This window comes from Haliotis rubra, unplaced genomic scaffold, assembly GCF_003918875.1.
Source record: "Haliotis rubra isolate DU_JTF1 unplaced genomic scaffold, ASM391887v1 Scf378, whole genome shotgun sequence".
NCBI lineage: Eukaryota > Metazoa > Mollusca > Gastropoda > Lepetellida > Haliotidae > Haliotis > Haliotis rubra.
In genome coordinates, this window is record NW_025767055.1 from 32,177 (window position 1) to 47,018 (window position 14,842).

The following is a 14,842-nucleotide window of genomic DNA, read 5'->3' on the forward strand; positions in this document are numbered from 1 at the left end:
ATTGGAAGATTTACTGTAACCTTCAATGTTGTAAATGTAATTAAACAACTTTAAGCAACAATTATTCGACGCTTTTTTTTGAAAAACAGAAGTTGACTATTTGCATCGGAATAGGCATGTGTGTTCACAAGTAAATAAAATGCACAAAAAGCACATTGAGAACGCTGAAAGAGAATATATATGTCTAGTGTATTACACTGCACGGATGTTGATTTATATACCTACAATGTCAACTTTGTCGTCTCCCACCAATTCTCCAAAGGACTGACACGAGGTAGTTTCTGAAGAACAATACAGAAGTTGGCAAGCTGATACTCGGGATCTGTTTTTCGAATTTTGGGAACGCTTGTTTGCTTTTGCATGATTTGAACAATGCGTCAGCTAAGGTTTATGTGAAGGAATAGTCCAGAGTGTTGAACACTAGGTATAACTGTAAACAGTGACCTTACGTATTCATTATGTCTGCTTCGACGAAAACCATTGTTACGTAATAATGGATATAGCTTGTGTAAGAACAAACAGCTGATATTGCTCTCCTCATCACTCATTCTCGATTGGTATGCGCGTTAGTTTGAAGGTTAATTGTTCAAAATTGACACAAGTGATTCTATCTATATTTTGATATCCTAATGTAGCTTTTGGCGCTCATTATAGTTACAGATGACTGAATATTTAACTGAATCTTCATCGAAGCAATTTTTGCACATACTGTACAAAAAGGCATCTAACAAGTAAACTGACGGGCAAAAGTTAGTATAACGTTTTCAATTTGGTTTGGGGAAATTGAGCATGTCTAAATTCCAATGAAACATCCAAAGCAAACATTGTCAAAGTCACGAGAATATTGCAGAATGGTAGTGATGTCAGTAGATGTAGTCACGTGACCCCTAGCACGAGAAAAAGGTATAACATGTAATCGTTGAAAATCACGAACATGCACGTGCACCAGTCGGGTAGAAATGGGATGGATACACGCTGGCATATCACAGTAACTGAAAGCACATGCAAAAATGCCGAAGCTGACACAAATTCAGCGAGAGCGAGCCATTGGGAATGCGCGATATGGGAGCTACCCAAGCTCATCTTGCCAGAACGTTCGGCTGTACCCCAGCAACAGTCTCCAGGCTGTTCACACGTTACCGGAATACTGGTAGCACTCAAGACAGGCCGAGAAGTGGACGGCCACGGGTCACTACACCCATAGAAGACCGCTACATCCGGACTATCCATCTCCGGAACAGGTTCGTGACGGCAACGTCGACGGCGGCTACGGCACTCGGGCATCGTATCAGTCGTCGCACAGTGACCCGAAGATTGAGATTAGCTGGTATAAGGGCTTACCGGCCTTTCCGCGGAATGGTCCTGACCCTCAGACATCGCCAAAACAGACAGCGGTGGGCAAGGCAAAGTATACAGGTGGCAAGTCCGAGATTGGCGACGTGTTCTCTTTTCCGATGAAAGCCGTTTCACCCTTTACAAGTGTGATGGCAAAGAACGGGTATATCGTCGACGAGGGGAACGTTTAGCAAGGCCATGCATCAGAGAAGTTCATCCATTCGGCGGGGGTGGAGTCATGGTTTGGGGCGGTATCTGTGGAGACCAGAAGACCCGTCTGGTTGTAGTGCAGGGCAATCTCAATGCACGGGGGTACATCGGACAGATCCTACCGCCAGTTGTGGTACCCTTCCTACAGAATCAACCCCGGGGTGTACTCCTACAACATGACAACGCGAGACCTCACACTGCCAGAGAGACTCGCTACTTTCGCCCGTCAGTTTAGTTGTTTTGTAACCTATATGGTGCCTTAGCTTTATTCCCTACTGTATCCTGTGATTACCTTTTCTAATTTTCATTTCATTACTACAAATCAAGTTTGTTTCAGTACCCGACCTGTGTAAGATGAGTTCTGTTATCTGTCTGTTGGTGATCATCCAGGCCGTGTCGGTTACAGCTGCACAAGGTACAATTGAGTTATTTAAATGCCTGTGTTGGTATTCCGGGTTAGAGTAGGTTCCTGACAATCTATATGTGAACTTCTTAGAGGTGGCCGAATAAACTGTGTGAACAGATGAACTGATTGACTTTTGTCGGATCACCTTGACAGAAAGAGTGAACTATTCGAATTCAGAGCTGTGAACCATGTATTTGATTTCAGAATATACTCTGTTGTTACATTATGTATTCCCCTTCACAATCTGCTCTGTCAGTATGTTACTTATATGTTACACGAGGACCAGGATCAAGTTGTCACTACAAGAATGGATGCAGTCCTCCCCCCGACGTGTGTTCAGTGCCTCCTCCAGCTTGTCAGACAGACTGGTCTGGAAGGTACTGTCAGATGTGTAAGTTCTAGACTGCTGTGTTCTTTACACGTAGATGTTATACATAAACACCAAGCATTGTTTATCTGTTTGTTTGTTTATATGATTATTTATATTTTGTTTATTTACTAACTTACCTACCTATTTACTTACGAACTTGTCTGTGCTTACAGTCGAACACAAAAGAGATTCATGCCACGAGGTGGAACTGCTTGATATTTGGACATTTATGACGATATTGTTTATAACATCAAATTCAAGGTCATCTTTTGGCTTAAAGTTTTGTGTTTAAGTGATGCTCGGAACCGTATTAAAGTCACGATAATGACACAACTACAGTCCAGAATGACAATACGAAATGTATCGTCTCCTGCAATACCGTAACCATTCAGTGACTAAACCTTTTTAGTAAAACATGTTGATGATTCGCTCCTTGACATGCATGGGTAGTGTGCCAATATATCTTTGGTATTTTGTTGGAAATAGTTATGTTTATCGGGAGTAGATCATTCGTGTATGGAAAGAGGAGACATAGATGAGAGTAGTTCCACTTTCGTCCTCAGTCGAATGTCGAGATGAAGCCAGCATAGTCAGTAATTACAAACAAAATGTAAGCAAAAATACATAACTCGCAGGTAATGGCATTTGATTGGCTTACAATTTGCAGTAAGGTTCCAAGATCCTAAGACCCATGACGGTCCGGGTTAGAATATTGATCTTCAGTAACCCATGCTTGTCGTAAGAGGCGACTAACTTGATCGGGTAGTCATGCTCGCTGACTTGGTTGACACATGTCATGGGTTCCCAGTTGCGCAGGTCGATGCTCATGCTGTTGATCACTGCATGGTACAGACTCGATTATTCACAGACCGTCGCCATTTAGCTGGAATATTTCTGAGTGCGGCGTAAAACTAAACTCACTCACTCACTCCATGATCCTAAAATGAGTAGGCAACACCCATTAGCGGACAGCTGTCGTAGGTTTTTTATAGTTGCTCGGTTTGTCACGTGTCCAGTCCGTTGTAACCAAGGCCTTGTGTTGACGTAAGGTGTTTGTGTTTTAGGTTTAAATAATCTGCTTTTGAAATGGTTATTGTTTACTTTACTTTTCAAGAATAAACTTTGCGTGTATGGATGTGTATATAGTACACATAGCGGTGGTACACATAGCGTTGGTACACATAGCGGTGGTACACATAGCAGTGGTACAAATAGCGGTGGTACACATAGCAGTGGTACACATAGCAGTGGTACACATAGCGGTGGTACACATAGCAGTGGTACACATAGCAGTGGTACACATAGCAGTGGTACAATAGCAGTGGTACACATAGCGGTGGTACACATAGCGGTGGTACACATAGCAGTGGTACACATAGCAGTGGTACAGTAGCGGTGGTACAACAGCAGTGGTACAATAGCAGTGGTACACATAGCAGTGGTACAATAGCAGTGGTACACATAGCAGTGGTACAATAGCAGTGGTACACATAGCAGTGGTACAACAGCAGTGGTACAATAGCAGTGGTACAACAGTAGTGGTACAATAGCAGTGACACACATAGCGGTGGTACAATAGCAGTTGTAATGGCAACTAAGTCTGAGGTTTATATATCCAGTCAACAGAAACAGGTGAAACTATGATCTTCGTTATAGCTCAGTATTAATCTCAGCTCATAACTGACATTGACATTAACTTCAGAAAGGTGTCTTATGAGGTAACATTGTGTGAGCAGAATCACAAGGTAAGCAAACCTCAAACCTCATACTTAGGTATTAAATATGTTTTGCGTTTCAATGAACATAATGCATACCTTCATAGATATGGCCTAGATACAACCAACACACACTCTATTATTTATACCATTACTGTTATAACATGTTATCGTTTTGTTGATAGATAACATCGCACGTGGAAAACCTGCCAGTCAGAGCAGCACATGGACAGACAATACCGGTACATATGATGCCGGTAAAGCTGATGACGGGGATGTCAGCACAGACTGGAACAGTGGTAGTTGTTCACATACAGACGAAGTAGATGGTGGGAATGCCAGCTGGCATGTTCTTCTTGGTGGGACGTTCCTAATCAGCCGGATCACAATCTATCTCCGTAGTAACGGTAAGCTATGTTCTCTCTCTTTCATGAGAACAAAATAAAGTGTATGACCATAAACACTTCCTGTCTGACAGCAGACTGCTGAAGCTAAGGATTTGAACTGATGTGTAAAGTGGACTTACTTAACTGTTTACAGACCCGACAATAACTTGCCTTCGATAAAGAGTCCATGTTGTGTATGTAAACCGAAGGAACATACCACGCGACGTTTCTTTTGTAAACGTCAGTTGTATTTTGATTATTTATGTGTAACATATGCTCTATTGCAGCCATTGACCACTATCAAGCAATGGAAGTATTGGTCAACAACAGAACATGTAGAAAGCTACCTCTGACAGACATCACAGATTCTCTAGATCAGCTGATAAGTAACCCTGTGACTCTCAGCTGTATACAACCTATAGAGGGCGACACTGTAACCGTTGTAATGGCGGGGCCTTACTTGGCACTTTGTGAGGTGCAGGTGTTTGGCGAGAAGAAAGGTAATGATACAAACAGACCAAACAATAATGTCCAAATGTTGAAATTGAATAACAATAACTACAACCCCTTGAAAACTGCCATTCCACAAAACTGCTCCCAAATAACATCCACCACGCAAGTGTCTGAGGAAACCTTGTCTCAGTATTGAAATGTTAAGTGGATAGTTTCAAACAATGTCCCTCCAGCTAGCCTTGTTCAAATGCATAGATATTGAAACAACCCATAGAGGGCAGCAATGTGACGATTGTCATAGCAGGCGTTACTTAACACATTGCCAGGTGCATGTGATTGGTAAGATGAAAGGTAAATATGCAAACAGACATAAATATTGAAGTCCTCACCAATCACCAAACCCGATTCATACAACAGTAAACATCGTCTACTCGATGTCTTCATCTGATGAAAAATACATATGACTAAAATTCTAATTCTCCTGCCATAAAATCCCTCTTCACCTATACCCCTCGACACACTTACCTCTCACCATTAACACTCACACACACACACACACACACACACCCTCCTGACAGTAGTGAACATCTAGCACCCGCTTTATCTTCTGCTGCTCTTAAATACATTCGACAATATATATTTTAACATCTGAGGTGAGGTGAGATGAGGTGAAATTGGGTTTATCGTCGTGCTTGAGAATATTCGCTCATATGACGACGTGCATGCGTGTGTATGTGTAGGTGCGGCTGCTTGTACTAGCCCAGACTGAAGCTGGTTTTATAGTGCTAGCCCACTGAGATACCATGCCGCAGTGAAGCATGAATTCCCCACTCAGACACATTTTACTGACTCCGAGCTGACCAGTCCTTGTTGTACCCATTAATGCCGAGCGACAGGCAGGGACCAACAAGTACCAGATTTTAACGTCTTTTGGTATGACGCGGTCGGGGATCGAACCCGCGACCTTCCGCTCTCCGGGCGGACGCTCTAACCAACTACACCACGGAGGCGGTTTTAGCATCTGAACTGCATGGTTACTGTTGATATAAGTACTAGCTCCTGTGAGTCACTTCAGGGAAAATATATTTTATCAACATTCTTGCATAAACAGATCACACAAATGATTATGTTTAAACTACAACTTTACCCTCAAAAATTAATTGTGGTTTAAAGTTCCCCATTTACAATGAGAAGTGTTCTTCCATATTAAAATTTTCCAAACGACCTGATATATACCACTGTTCAATAGTGTAATAATAATAGGACGTAGGTAATATTCAGATACTATGCTCAAGGTTCTATCAAGTGACTTCTTTCTGTGTTGCAGTGTCATGCCACTGTTCAAATGGCTGCTCAGATTTCCCCAACACTCCATGTACAGCACCTTCAACGGGCCCAGTTTGCATACCACCATGGTTCGGAAGCTTTTGCCAGATGGGTAAGACAAATAAGGATAAGCACAAGGGCAGATTAATCAAATACCATGTATGTGTGTAGTGGGAAACCGCCTTAGGCTGTTGACAGGGTCGGGCGTGCTTGTCAGCCGCTCCGCTGTAAGGGCCTGTGTTGGGTCTAGAATTTGATATTCATAACTGCGTTTGGCTTATATTTCCGTATTATCATTAAGGTAAGTGATTTTGGCTGCATAGGGTCAAATATTGGCTCATTTTGCCATATTTGTGTGTTTTGTTGTGCCGCGTTGACTTACCGCACCACGTGGCCTCAGTTTTCGCGCATTGTGTCTGAGTGAAAGTTTTCATTTCGTCTTGGTCACAGAAATATTTGGGTATGGAGAGCGACACTGATGGGAATTGGGATGATAATATTCATTGTACCTCATTTGAGGAAACCTCGACAGATGCTGAATTTGCAGACAATTACCTGTCAATGATTTCGAAACGTTTGAAACGAAAACATGTGGATGACCGAGTTATAAATGATACGACTTCGTCATTACGTCATTATCAAAATTGTTGTCATTCTTACTTCTGTTGACCCAAAATTAGTCCAATTGCTTTGGTTCGGGATATTCATTAAAACATTGGCGATGTGGAGTATATGAAAAAACTGGAAAAGGGAGATTTAGTGATAAACTGCAGGACTGCTGAGCAACTTAACCTTGAACTGAATGTAGCGTGTGTCTGTGACGTTCGTGTCAAGAGTTCTGTCCTAAAGAGTCGTAGTGAATCGAAGGGAGTTATTTACAATGTTGACACAGATGTAAATGAGGATGAGATATTTGAGCAATTGAAATGTCAAAAAGGTTAAATGTGCCCAAAGACTTTTGCGTGGAAAAGAAAAGGAACTTACTACTTCTATTCTTCTGACTTTCTCAACCCCACATTTGCCTGAACGTGTTAGGATGTATTATCAGTACTTTCATGTGCGTCTGTATATCCCACCAGCTATTAGATGCTACAATTGCCAGAAGTTTGGCCATGTTTCAACCCGATGTAAAAGTAAAAAAGCCTGTATGTCCCAGGTGCAGTGGTGAGCACAAGGTAGAAAGTTGTTCGGAAAAAGTATCAAAGTGTTGCAGTTGTGGTGGCAGCCACAGTGCTGCCTACAAGGGATGTGAGAAAAACAAGGAGGCAGTATCTGTGCAAAGGGTACGAGTAGAGAGTAAACTGTCTTATGCTGAAGCAACTCGTATAGTCAAGTCCACTCCAACTCCATCTTATGCAGCTACTGTAACAGAAGCTCAGAAATCACGGTCTGTGTCGTTACAAGCCTCGCAATCAACAGTTGGAACCCGTCCCGTTCCTCTTGCAGCTAGATCTGGGTCTAACCCTACCTGTATTTGTAAATGTGTCGAATTCACCTGTTACAGCTCAAGTCAGCTCTCCACAGGTAGCCAATCCATTTCTTAGTACTTCTCCTCAAACCTTTTTAACGTTCTTGTTTGAGGTGATTTCAGGATGCCTTAATGCAACAACCAAAGAGGAACAGATTAATCGTCTTGTGTCGGCGGCAAAAAATACATCTTCACATCGATGTTCCTAGTGATCTGTTGAGTGAGGTACATGTTGAGATGAATGATGGATAAAGCTTTAGTATTCCTGACCATAATGCAATGGAATGCACAAAGTCTTGTTGCCCATGGGGATAATTTAAAGCATTTTCTATCAAATAGGTCACCACAGCCGGATATTATTTGTGTACAGGAAACTTTTCTTTGGCCAGAGAGTCATTTTAGAATTAATGGCAATCTTGGTCTCCGTCAGGACACACCATTAGTCCGAGTACTAAAAATCCTCGGAGAGGTGGTTGTGCTATATTTATTAAGACTGATTTGTCGTATCAGGTTCACGAATTACCAAATACAGTGTATGAGGCTAACGCAGTAAAAATTCATTATGAGGAAGATAAAGCCATTACTATTGTTAATATTTATAATACAGGTAAGCCGAACGTAGATGAATATCTGAAATTAAGTGATCCCAATGGAGGCCCATATTTTATATGTGGGGACTTTAACAGCCATAATATGTTTTGGGGAAGCAACAAGACGGATTATAATGGTCAGATAGTTTAACAATTTTTAGATGAAGCAGATCTTGTCCTTTTAAACGATGGTAAAATGACCATTTTCTCCTTTAGATCTATCAATGATATCATCACTCATTGCCACTAAGTGTAACTGGGATGTATTTCAGGAAGATGCGTTAGGTAGTGACCATTTTCCTGTTTTTACTGAAATTCAGGTTCGACCATATCGTGATTCTTGTCATAATGTCCCTCGGTGGAAATTCAAGAAGGCTAATTTGGCACTTTTTCTGGTCTGTGTGCTGAACATATTACATCCGATCTTTTAAATGGTGATGTTCATATGTCTAATGAAAATATCACAACAAAATTAATAAGAATTGCAGAAGACTCCATTGGAAAATCGTCTGTTAAGAAAGCGGCATTTCCGTCAAAGTTCTGGTGGAATGACAGCTGTAAAAAAGCCAATAACGCAAGGAAGAAGGCATATAATAAGGTTCGTTACTCGTCATTGCCATGTGATTTGGCTGATTTTCGTAAGAAACGAGCTACGTTCCAACGTATTGTACGGATATTTTGTAATATTAATAGATTTACATCATTTACTAGTATCTGGTCCAAGGTGAAAACGATCGGTAGAAATAATATTCGTTCACCTTTACCGTAATGGGAGAAAATTGGGAACACATATCAAAAAGTCAGAACGTAAATGACCTTGTTAAACAATTTCAATCTGTTAGCAGTTCTGAAAATTATTGTCATGAATACAGAGAATATAAACAAGTCTTTGAAACAAACTTTCTGCCTGAAATGTCTTCCTGCCGTATTGGAAAGTAGCTTGGAAATCAATACAGCTATCACTCATGATGAACTTAAGGCAGCCATATCAAGAACACATAATTCGGCACCAGGTGCGGATGAGTTGTAGCCAGACTCTACCCCCCTTGTGGATCCGGGGGCATATTTGGTCCACCAATCCGTTTGCCGGACGAGAGTCTGGTGGTTGAGGGCACTGGGTGCCTGGAACCGTGTTCCTTTTGCCCAACACACCTCTTCGCCCCTTACATCAGCTACACGGGTGGTAGAACTGGCCCGGTTCTATCAATCGGCTGGTCACGCCATGCCCTGTGCATGGACACATTCTTATTGCAATTACTGTACATCATTGTGCATTTGTGATAGTGAATGTTTGTATTTAACATTATCTAATATATGTTTGCCTAGAGTCCTATGCCAGAAGGCGGTGGCTCATGGGTCAGTCTGTTGATGTTGACCTCTGAATGGTGCATGTCTCCAATTTCTTGTCATGGGCAGAACCAGTCTGGCATATAATTGGTAGATAAATGCCGCTATTCATGTCATATTCTCTGGAGTATAACACCCTTGTTTCCCTGATGTCAGCATCTCGGAGATCTGGTGCTGTATGACACTGTCCTTGTTGACAATCCGGGAGGACAATCCTGGTGGATGGGGAGCAGGGGTGCTGAATGCTTACTTTCCATTATGGATCCAAAACAACCTGGTTCGAATCGAAACGAAACAAAGAAACGAATAGATGCCATTGATCAATCTAACAAACATCAGTCTAATAATGTTGATTTATGGGCTCGATTCCTTCTAATCGAAGGAAAAGATAAACGACCGTTAAAATTAAATCCATTTGCTATATCCAAATCAATTTCTGGAATTTGGGGGAAAGTGACGAATGTCACCCGCCTCCGTAGTGGCTCGCTTCTGCTCGAGTGTGCACGGAGGCAGCAATCTCTGAATCTGCAACATTTGCAAATATCAAGGTTGCTGTGTCTGTGCACAGAACTTTATATTCCTGTCGCGGCATCGTTCCTGACAGAGCCAGATGTCTTGCTGACATGACTGAAGAGGATATTGCTACAGAACTAAATGAACAAGCAGTTACGGCAGTGAAACGTTTTACCGTCAAGAGAGATGGTGCTATCGTTAACACCAATACCCATCTCTTGACGTTTGCTCGTTCTCGTATTCCAACCTCAATTAAAGCAGGATATTTCAACATTGGAGTGGAGGTGTATGTCAGCATTCCACTCCGGTGTTATAAATGTCAGAAGTTCGGCCATGGATCACGGCGGGGGACACCAGAAATGGGCTTCACAAATTGTACCCATGTGGAGATTCGAACCCGGGTCTTCGGCGTGACAAGCCAACGCTTTAACCACTAGGCTACCCCACCGCCCCACCAACAGTCTGTCTGGCAATTCATCTCAACCTGTAAATGTCAATACGAAAAACGGGAAAGGAAAGAAATTAAACAGAAAATCACCCTTCATCCCTTCAACTTCAGAGGTTCCTCTAGAAAACTCCTTTGGGCCTCTAAATATGGAAGTTACCCTGTCTACACAAGACAGGCGGAGGAATAGTTCCTCCTCACATCCACGAGAACTATCGCCAATTGAGCCACCATGACTCAATTGTCGACTTTAATGCAGTGGAATTGCAGAGGATTGAAAAATAACTTCAATGAGATCCACTTATTGATACAAAATTGTAAACCATCAGCATTATGTCTTCAAGAGACTTATCTAACAAATACTGATAACTTTAATCTGAGACAGTATACTGATTACCACTCCTTTCACCTTCGGGAGAACATATTCTTCCCTTGATCTGTCACTTGCCGATTCCAACTTATATAATGAATTGGAATGCATGGTTCATGATGAACTATATGGGAGTGATCACTTCCCCACCATTCTCAAAGCAATTAACCCTGGTGATGATCCACCTTCATCAAGAAGGAACTTCGCCAGGGCTGATTGGTCATTATATGAGGCTTTGTGTGTTGGACACTTAACACATGACGTATTTGCAAACAGCGAAGATCCTATACAATTGTTTTCTGATATCCTCAATGACATTACTGATCAAACTATACCCAAGTCCTCTGCAGTTTCACATATTCGTAAACCATGGTTTACGAATGACTGTAAACAGGCCAAAAAGAGTAGGAAGAAAGCTGAAAAGTATTTTCGCCAACATCCGACAGTTCATAATTTAGATAAAGTGAAAATTTTAAATGCCAAGGCTCGACGCTCTTTTAAACAGAAAAAGCGTCAGTCTTGGAGGAACTATGTTTCCAAAGTTAATTCGCGTACGCTTATGTCAAAGGTGTGGAATACGATACAAACAATTAAGGGCAAAGGTTCCAAATCTACTGTTCACCATCTGAAGGATGGTGATAATTTATTAACTGATAAGTCTGATATTGCCAATAAGATTGGTGAAACTCTCGCCAAACATTCTTCTTCGTCAAATTACGTCCCGGAATTTCAACAATATCAGAAACAACAGGAGAAGAAGAGAATAAATTTTACTTCAGACAATAGCGAAGACTATAATGAATTATTTTCAGTACATGAGGTACACACTGCCCTTAAGCAAGCTCATGATACAGCAACATGAGCTGATAACGTACACTATCAGCTCTTGAAGCATTTACCGGAATCATGTTTGGAAACACTTCTAAATATATTTGACTCAATATGGACTTCTGGGAATTTCCCAACTTCCTGGGGTAATGCCATTGTAGTCCCTATTCCAAAACCTGGCCGGGATCATACTGATCCGTCTAATTATAGACCAATCTCTTTAACTAGTTGTGTCTGTAAAACCATTGAACGAATGGTACACAAAAGGTTAACATGGTATATTGAAACCAATAACCTTATAACAAATATTCAATGTGGTTTCAGGAAAAATCGTAGTACCATTGATCATTTGGTACGTTTAGAATCCTTTGTCAAAAATGCAATAGTAAATAAACAACAGCAGTGTCTATATTCTTTGATCTCGAGAAAGCATACGATACCACCTGGAAGCATGACATTTTAAAGGATTTACAAGATTTTGGTTTCAGGGGTCGTTTACCTCTTTTTATATCACAGTTTTTAACAGGAAATTTCAAGTCCGAATGGGTTCAGTCCTGTCTGACCATTATAATCAGGATCGGGGTGTCCCTCAAGGCAGTATTTTGTCAGTAACATTGTTTAGTATTAAGATCAACAGTTTATCCAAGGTTTTAAATGATTCAATCAATGGATCACTTTTTGTGGATGATTTTAATATTTCTTGTCGTGGTAAGAATATGCATACTATTGAACGGCAACTACAGTTGTGTTTAACAAAATAACTAAATGGTGTCTTGAAAACGGCTTTAAATTTTCTTCCGCATATTAAATCCCTTAAAACTAAATGCCTGAAGGCACTTGACTTATTGAAAGTCGTTTCCAATTCTAAGTGGGGAGGGGATCAAGCTACCCTCCTTATACTTTATCGATCATTAGTCCGTTCAAAACTTGATTAAGGCTCCATCGTATATGGTGGAGCCTGCAAAAACAACCTAAAACGTTTAGATTCTGTCCACCACCAAGGTCTAAAACTTTGTCTTGGCTCTTTTACAACTTCACCTGTTGACAGCCTCTATGTTGAGGCTGATGAGCCATCTCTTAACCAACGTCATATAAAATTAACTTTTAACAAAACTTTATTCCAATGAGTCAAACCCGGCATATAACTGCGTCTATAATCCCCTCTATGAGGATCTGTATAACAAGAAGTCTTCTCTTGTTCCGCCTCTTGGTGTAAGAGTGAAACCTTTCCTTTCTGCTGCTGGCATTGAGCTAGACCATATCGCCCCTTCCCGTCTACTTTCTTCTCCTCCTTGGCAATTGGTGAGACCACACGTTGATCTTACACTGACATTTAAGAAATCAGAAACTAATGAATTACAATATAGACAAGAATTTAATCAATTAAAAAATAAATATAACACATACAAATCCTTATTTACAGATTGGTTCAAGGGTGGTGGCGCAGTGGCTTGTGCAACTGTCATTGGATCCAGAACAATATCTTCCCGATTACCAAATAACAGCTCTATTTTCACAGCAGAAGCTACCGCCATATTAACAGCACTTAAATATATTAAAAAAACACCCTAAATATAAACAATATATAATATTTTCAGACTCTCTTTCTTGCCTTCAGGCGATTAAAAATCTTTCTTGTAAACATCCAATTTTAATAGAAATTTTAGAATTATATATTGATCTTGCAACTGGCCAATACGACATCGTCCTCTGTTGGTTACCCAGCCACGTTGGCATTTCTGGGAATACAATGGACGATCTTACTGCCAAGGCAGCACTCAACAAATCTGTGACACCACTTCTTATTCCATACTCTGATTATAAGGTTGTCATGAAAGAATCACAGTCAAGCATGTCTTGGTTGACTGTATTGAATATTCCATCACAAGGGATAATTATTTCAAATCAGGAAAAAATGAAGGATCTTTTTACTAATATAAGTTCTCATTTAATTATTGCATTTGTAAAAGAATTACACTTGTTAACTGATTTGTAAATAGATATATATTTTATTATTGGTACTTTAGGTTAGTAGCTGAGATTGTTAGCGGCTGTACCCTCAAAGGGGGTTGAAGTAGCGTAAAATGATTGTCCTCTTGAGAGGGTACATACGTCCGGAAACATTGAAAGGAAACTTAGATTTACCAGCTGTTTTAAATGTAGTATCATTTTAATTTTGGCTAAATTTGACTTCAATCGCCAGCTGCTGAAGGGATGATATAAATCCAACTAGGGTCCATGCAGGTAGCAAAAATACTGTAAGTCCCCATGGTCCCTGGTTTGGTGATCTACCTTCTGTTGTTGGCGATCTATAGCCAGTTTTTATATTGTATTGTCCAAATAGTGCTATTAGGTTTAATTTTCCAGACTAGTTTAAGTTGTAATTGTGATAATCCAGTTGTTTTACTGTCCTTCGTCGACAGGTTTTTATAGTATACATCTATTCCATTTCGGTGTCACATGTGTTCCCGTCACGATATGGCTGATTTTTTGCCGATGTGACGTTAAATAATAACTCACTCACTCACTCACTCTTACCCACATCCAGTCAGGATTCAGAAAGGGGCGTTCATGTACAGTTCAACATGTTCGTCTGGAAACTGAAGCACAGCAAGCTTTATGCAACCAGGAATACATGTTGTGTGTATTCCTTGATATCGAACAGGCTTATGACAAGATTTGGAGAAATGGTTTGCTTTTCAAATTGTGGAAACTTGGAATTAGAGGCAACATGTTCAGGTGGATATGGTCATTTTTGTCCGAAAGAACCATTCAAGTTCGCATAAGTCAAGAACTGTCAGGCGTGCATATGATTGAAAATGGTACCCCACAAGGAAGTGTAACAAGTCCAGTTTTATTCAATATCGTGATCAATGACATTTTAGCGGACCTGGCTCTAAACATAAATGCAGCACAGTTTGCTGGTGACGGATCGTTTTGGAGACGGTTTGGTAATTTTCGGTTTGTCTTAGAATCTATAGAAGACTGCTAAGTAAAGTCAGTACATGGTGTTCAAAATGGGGGTTTAAGATTTCAAAATCAATATCAGTGGCAATGATGATCACAAGACGTAAAATCCC

At 40.7% G+C, this 14,842-nt stretch overlaps 1 protein-coding gene across 2 annotated transcripts in view; it reads left to right on the forward strand.

Moving 5' to 3' along the window:
* The first annotated feature begins 1,872 nt into the window (after window positions 1-1,872).
* LOC124286196 (multiple epidermal growth factor-like domains protein 6) overlaps window positions 1,873-14,842 on the forward strand; it is a 62,817-nt gene continuing 49,847 nt past the window's right edge. The window contains exons 1-5 of one of the 2 annotated variants that reach the window (XM_046722541.1): window positions 1,873-1,960; window positions 2,232-2,342; window positions 4,222-4,443; window positions 4,710-4,922; window positions 6,203-6,313. In XM_046722541.1, coding sequence (XP_046578497.1) covers window positions 1,900-1,960; window positions 2,232-2,342; window positions 4,222-4,443; window positions 4,710-4,922; window positions 6,203-6,313 — 718 coding nt within the window. In that variant the 5' untranslated portion in view covers window positions 1,873-1,899. The remainder of the gene's footprint in view (window positions 1,961-2,231; window positions 2,343-4,221; window positions 4,444-4,709; window positions 4,923-6,202; window positions 6,314-14,842) is intronic. The other variant, XM_046722542.1, reaches the window with a different exon arrangement.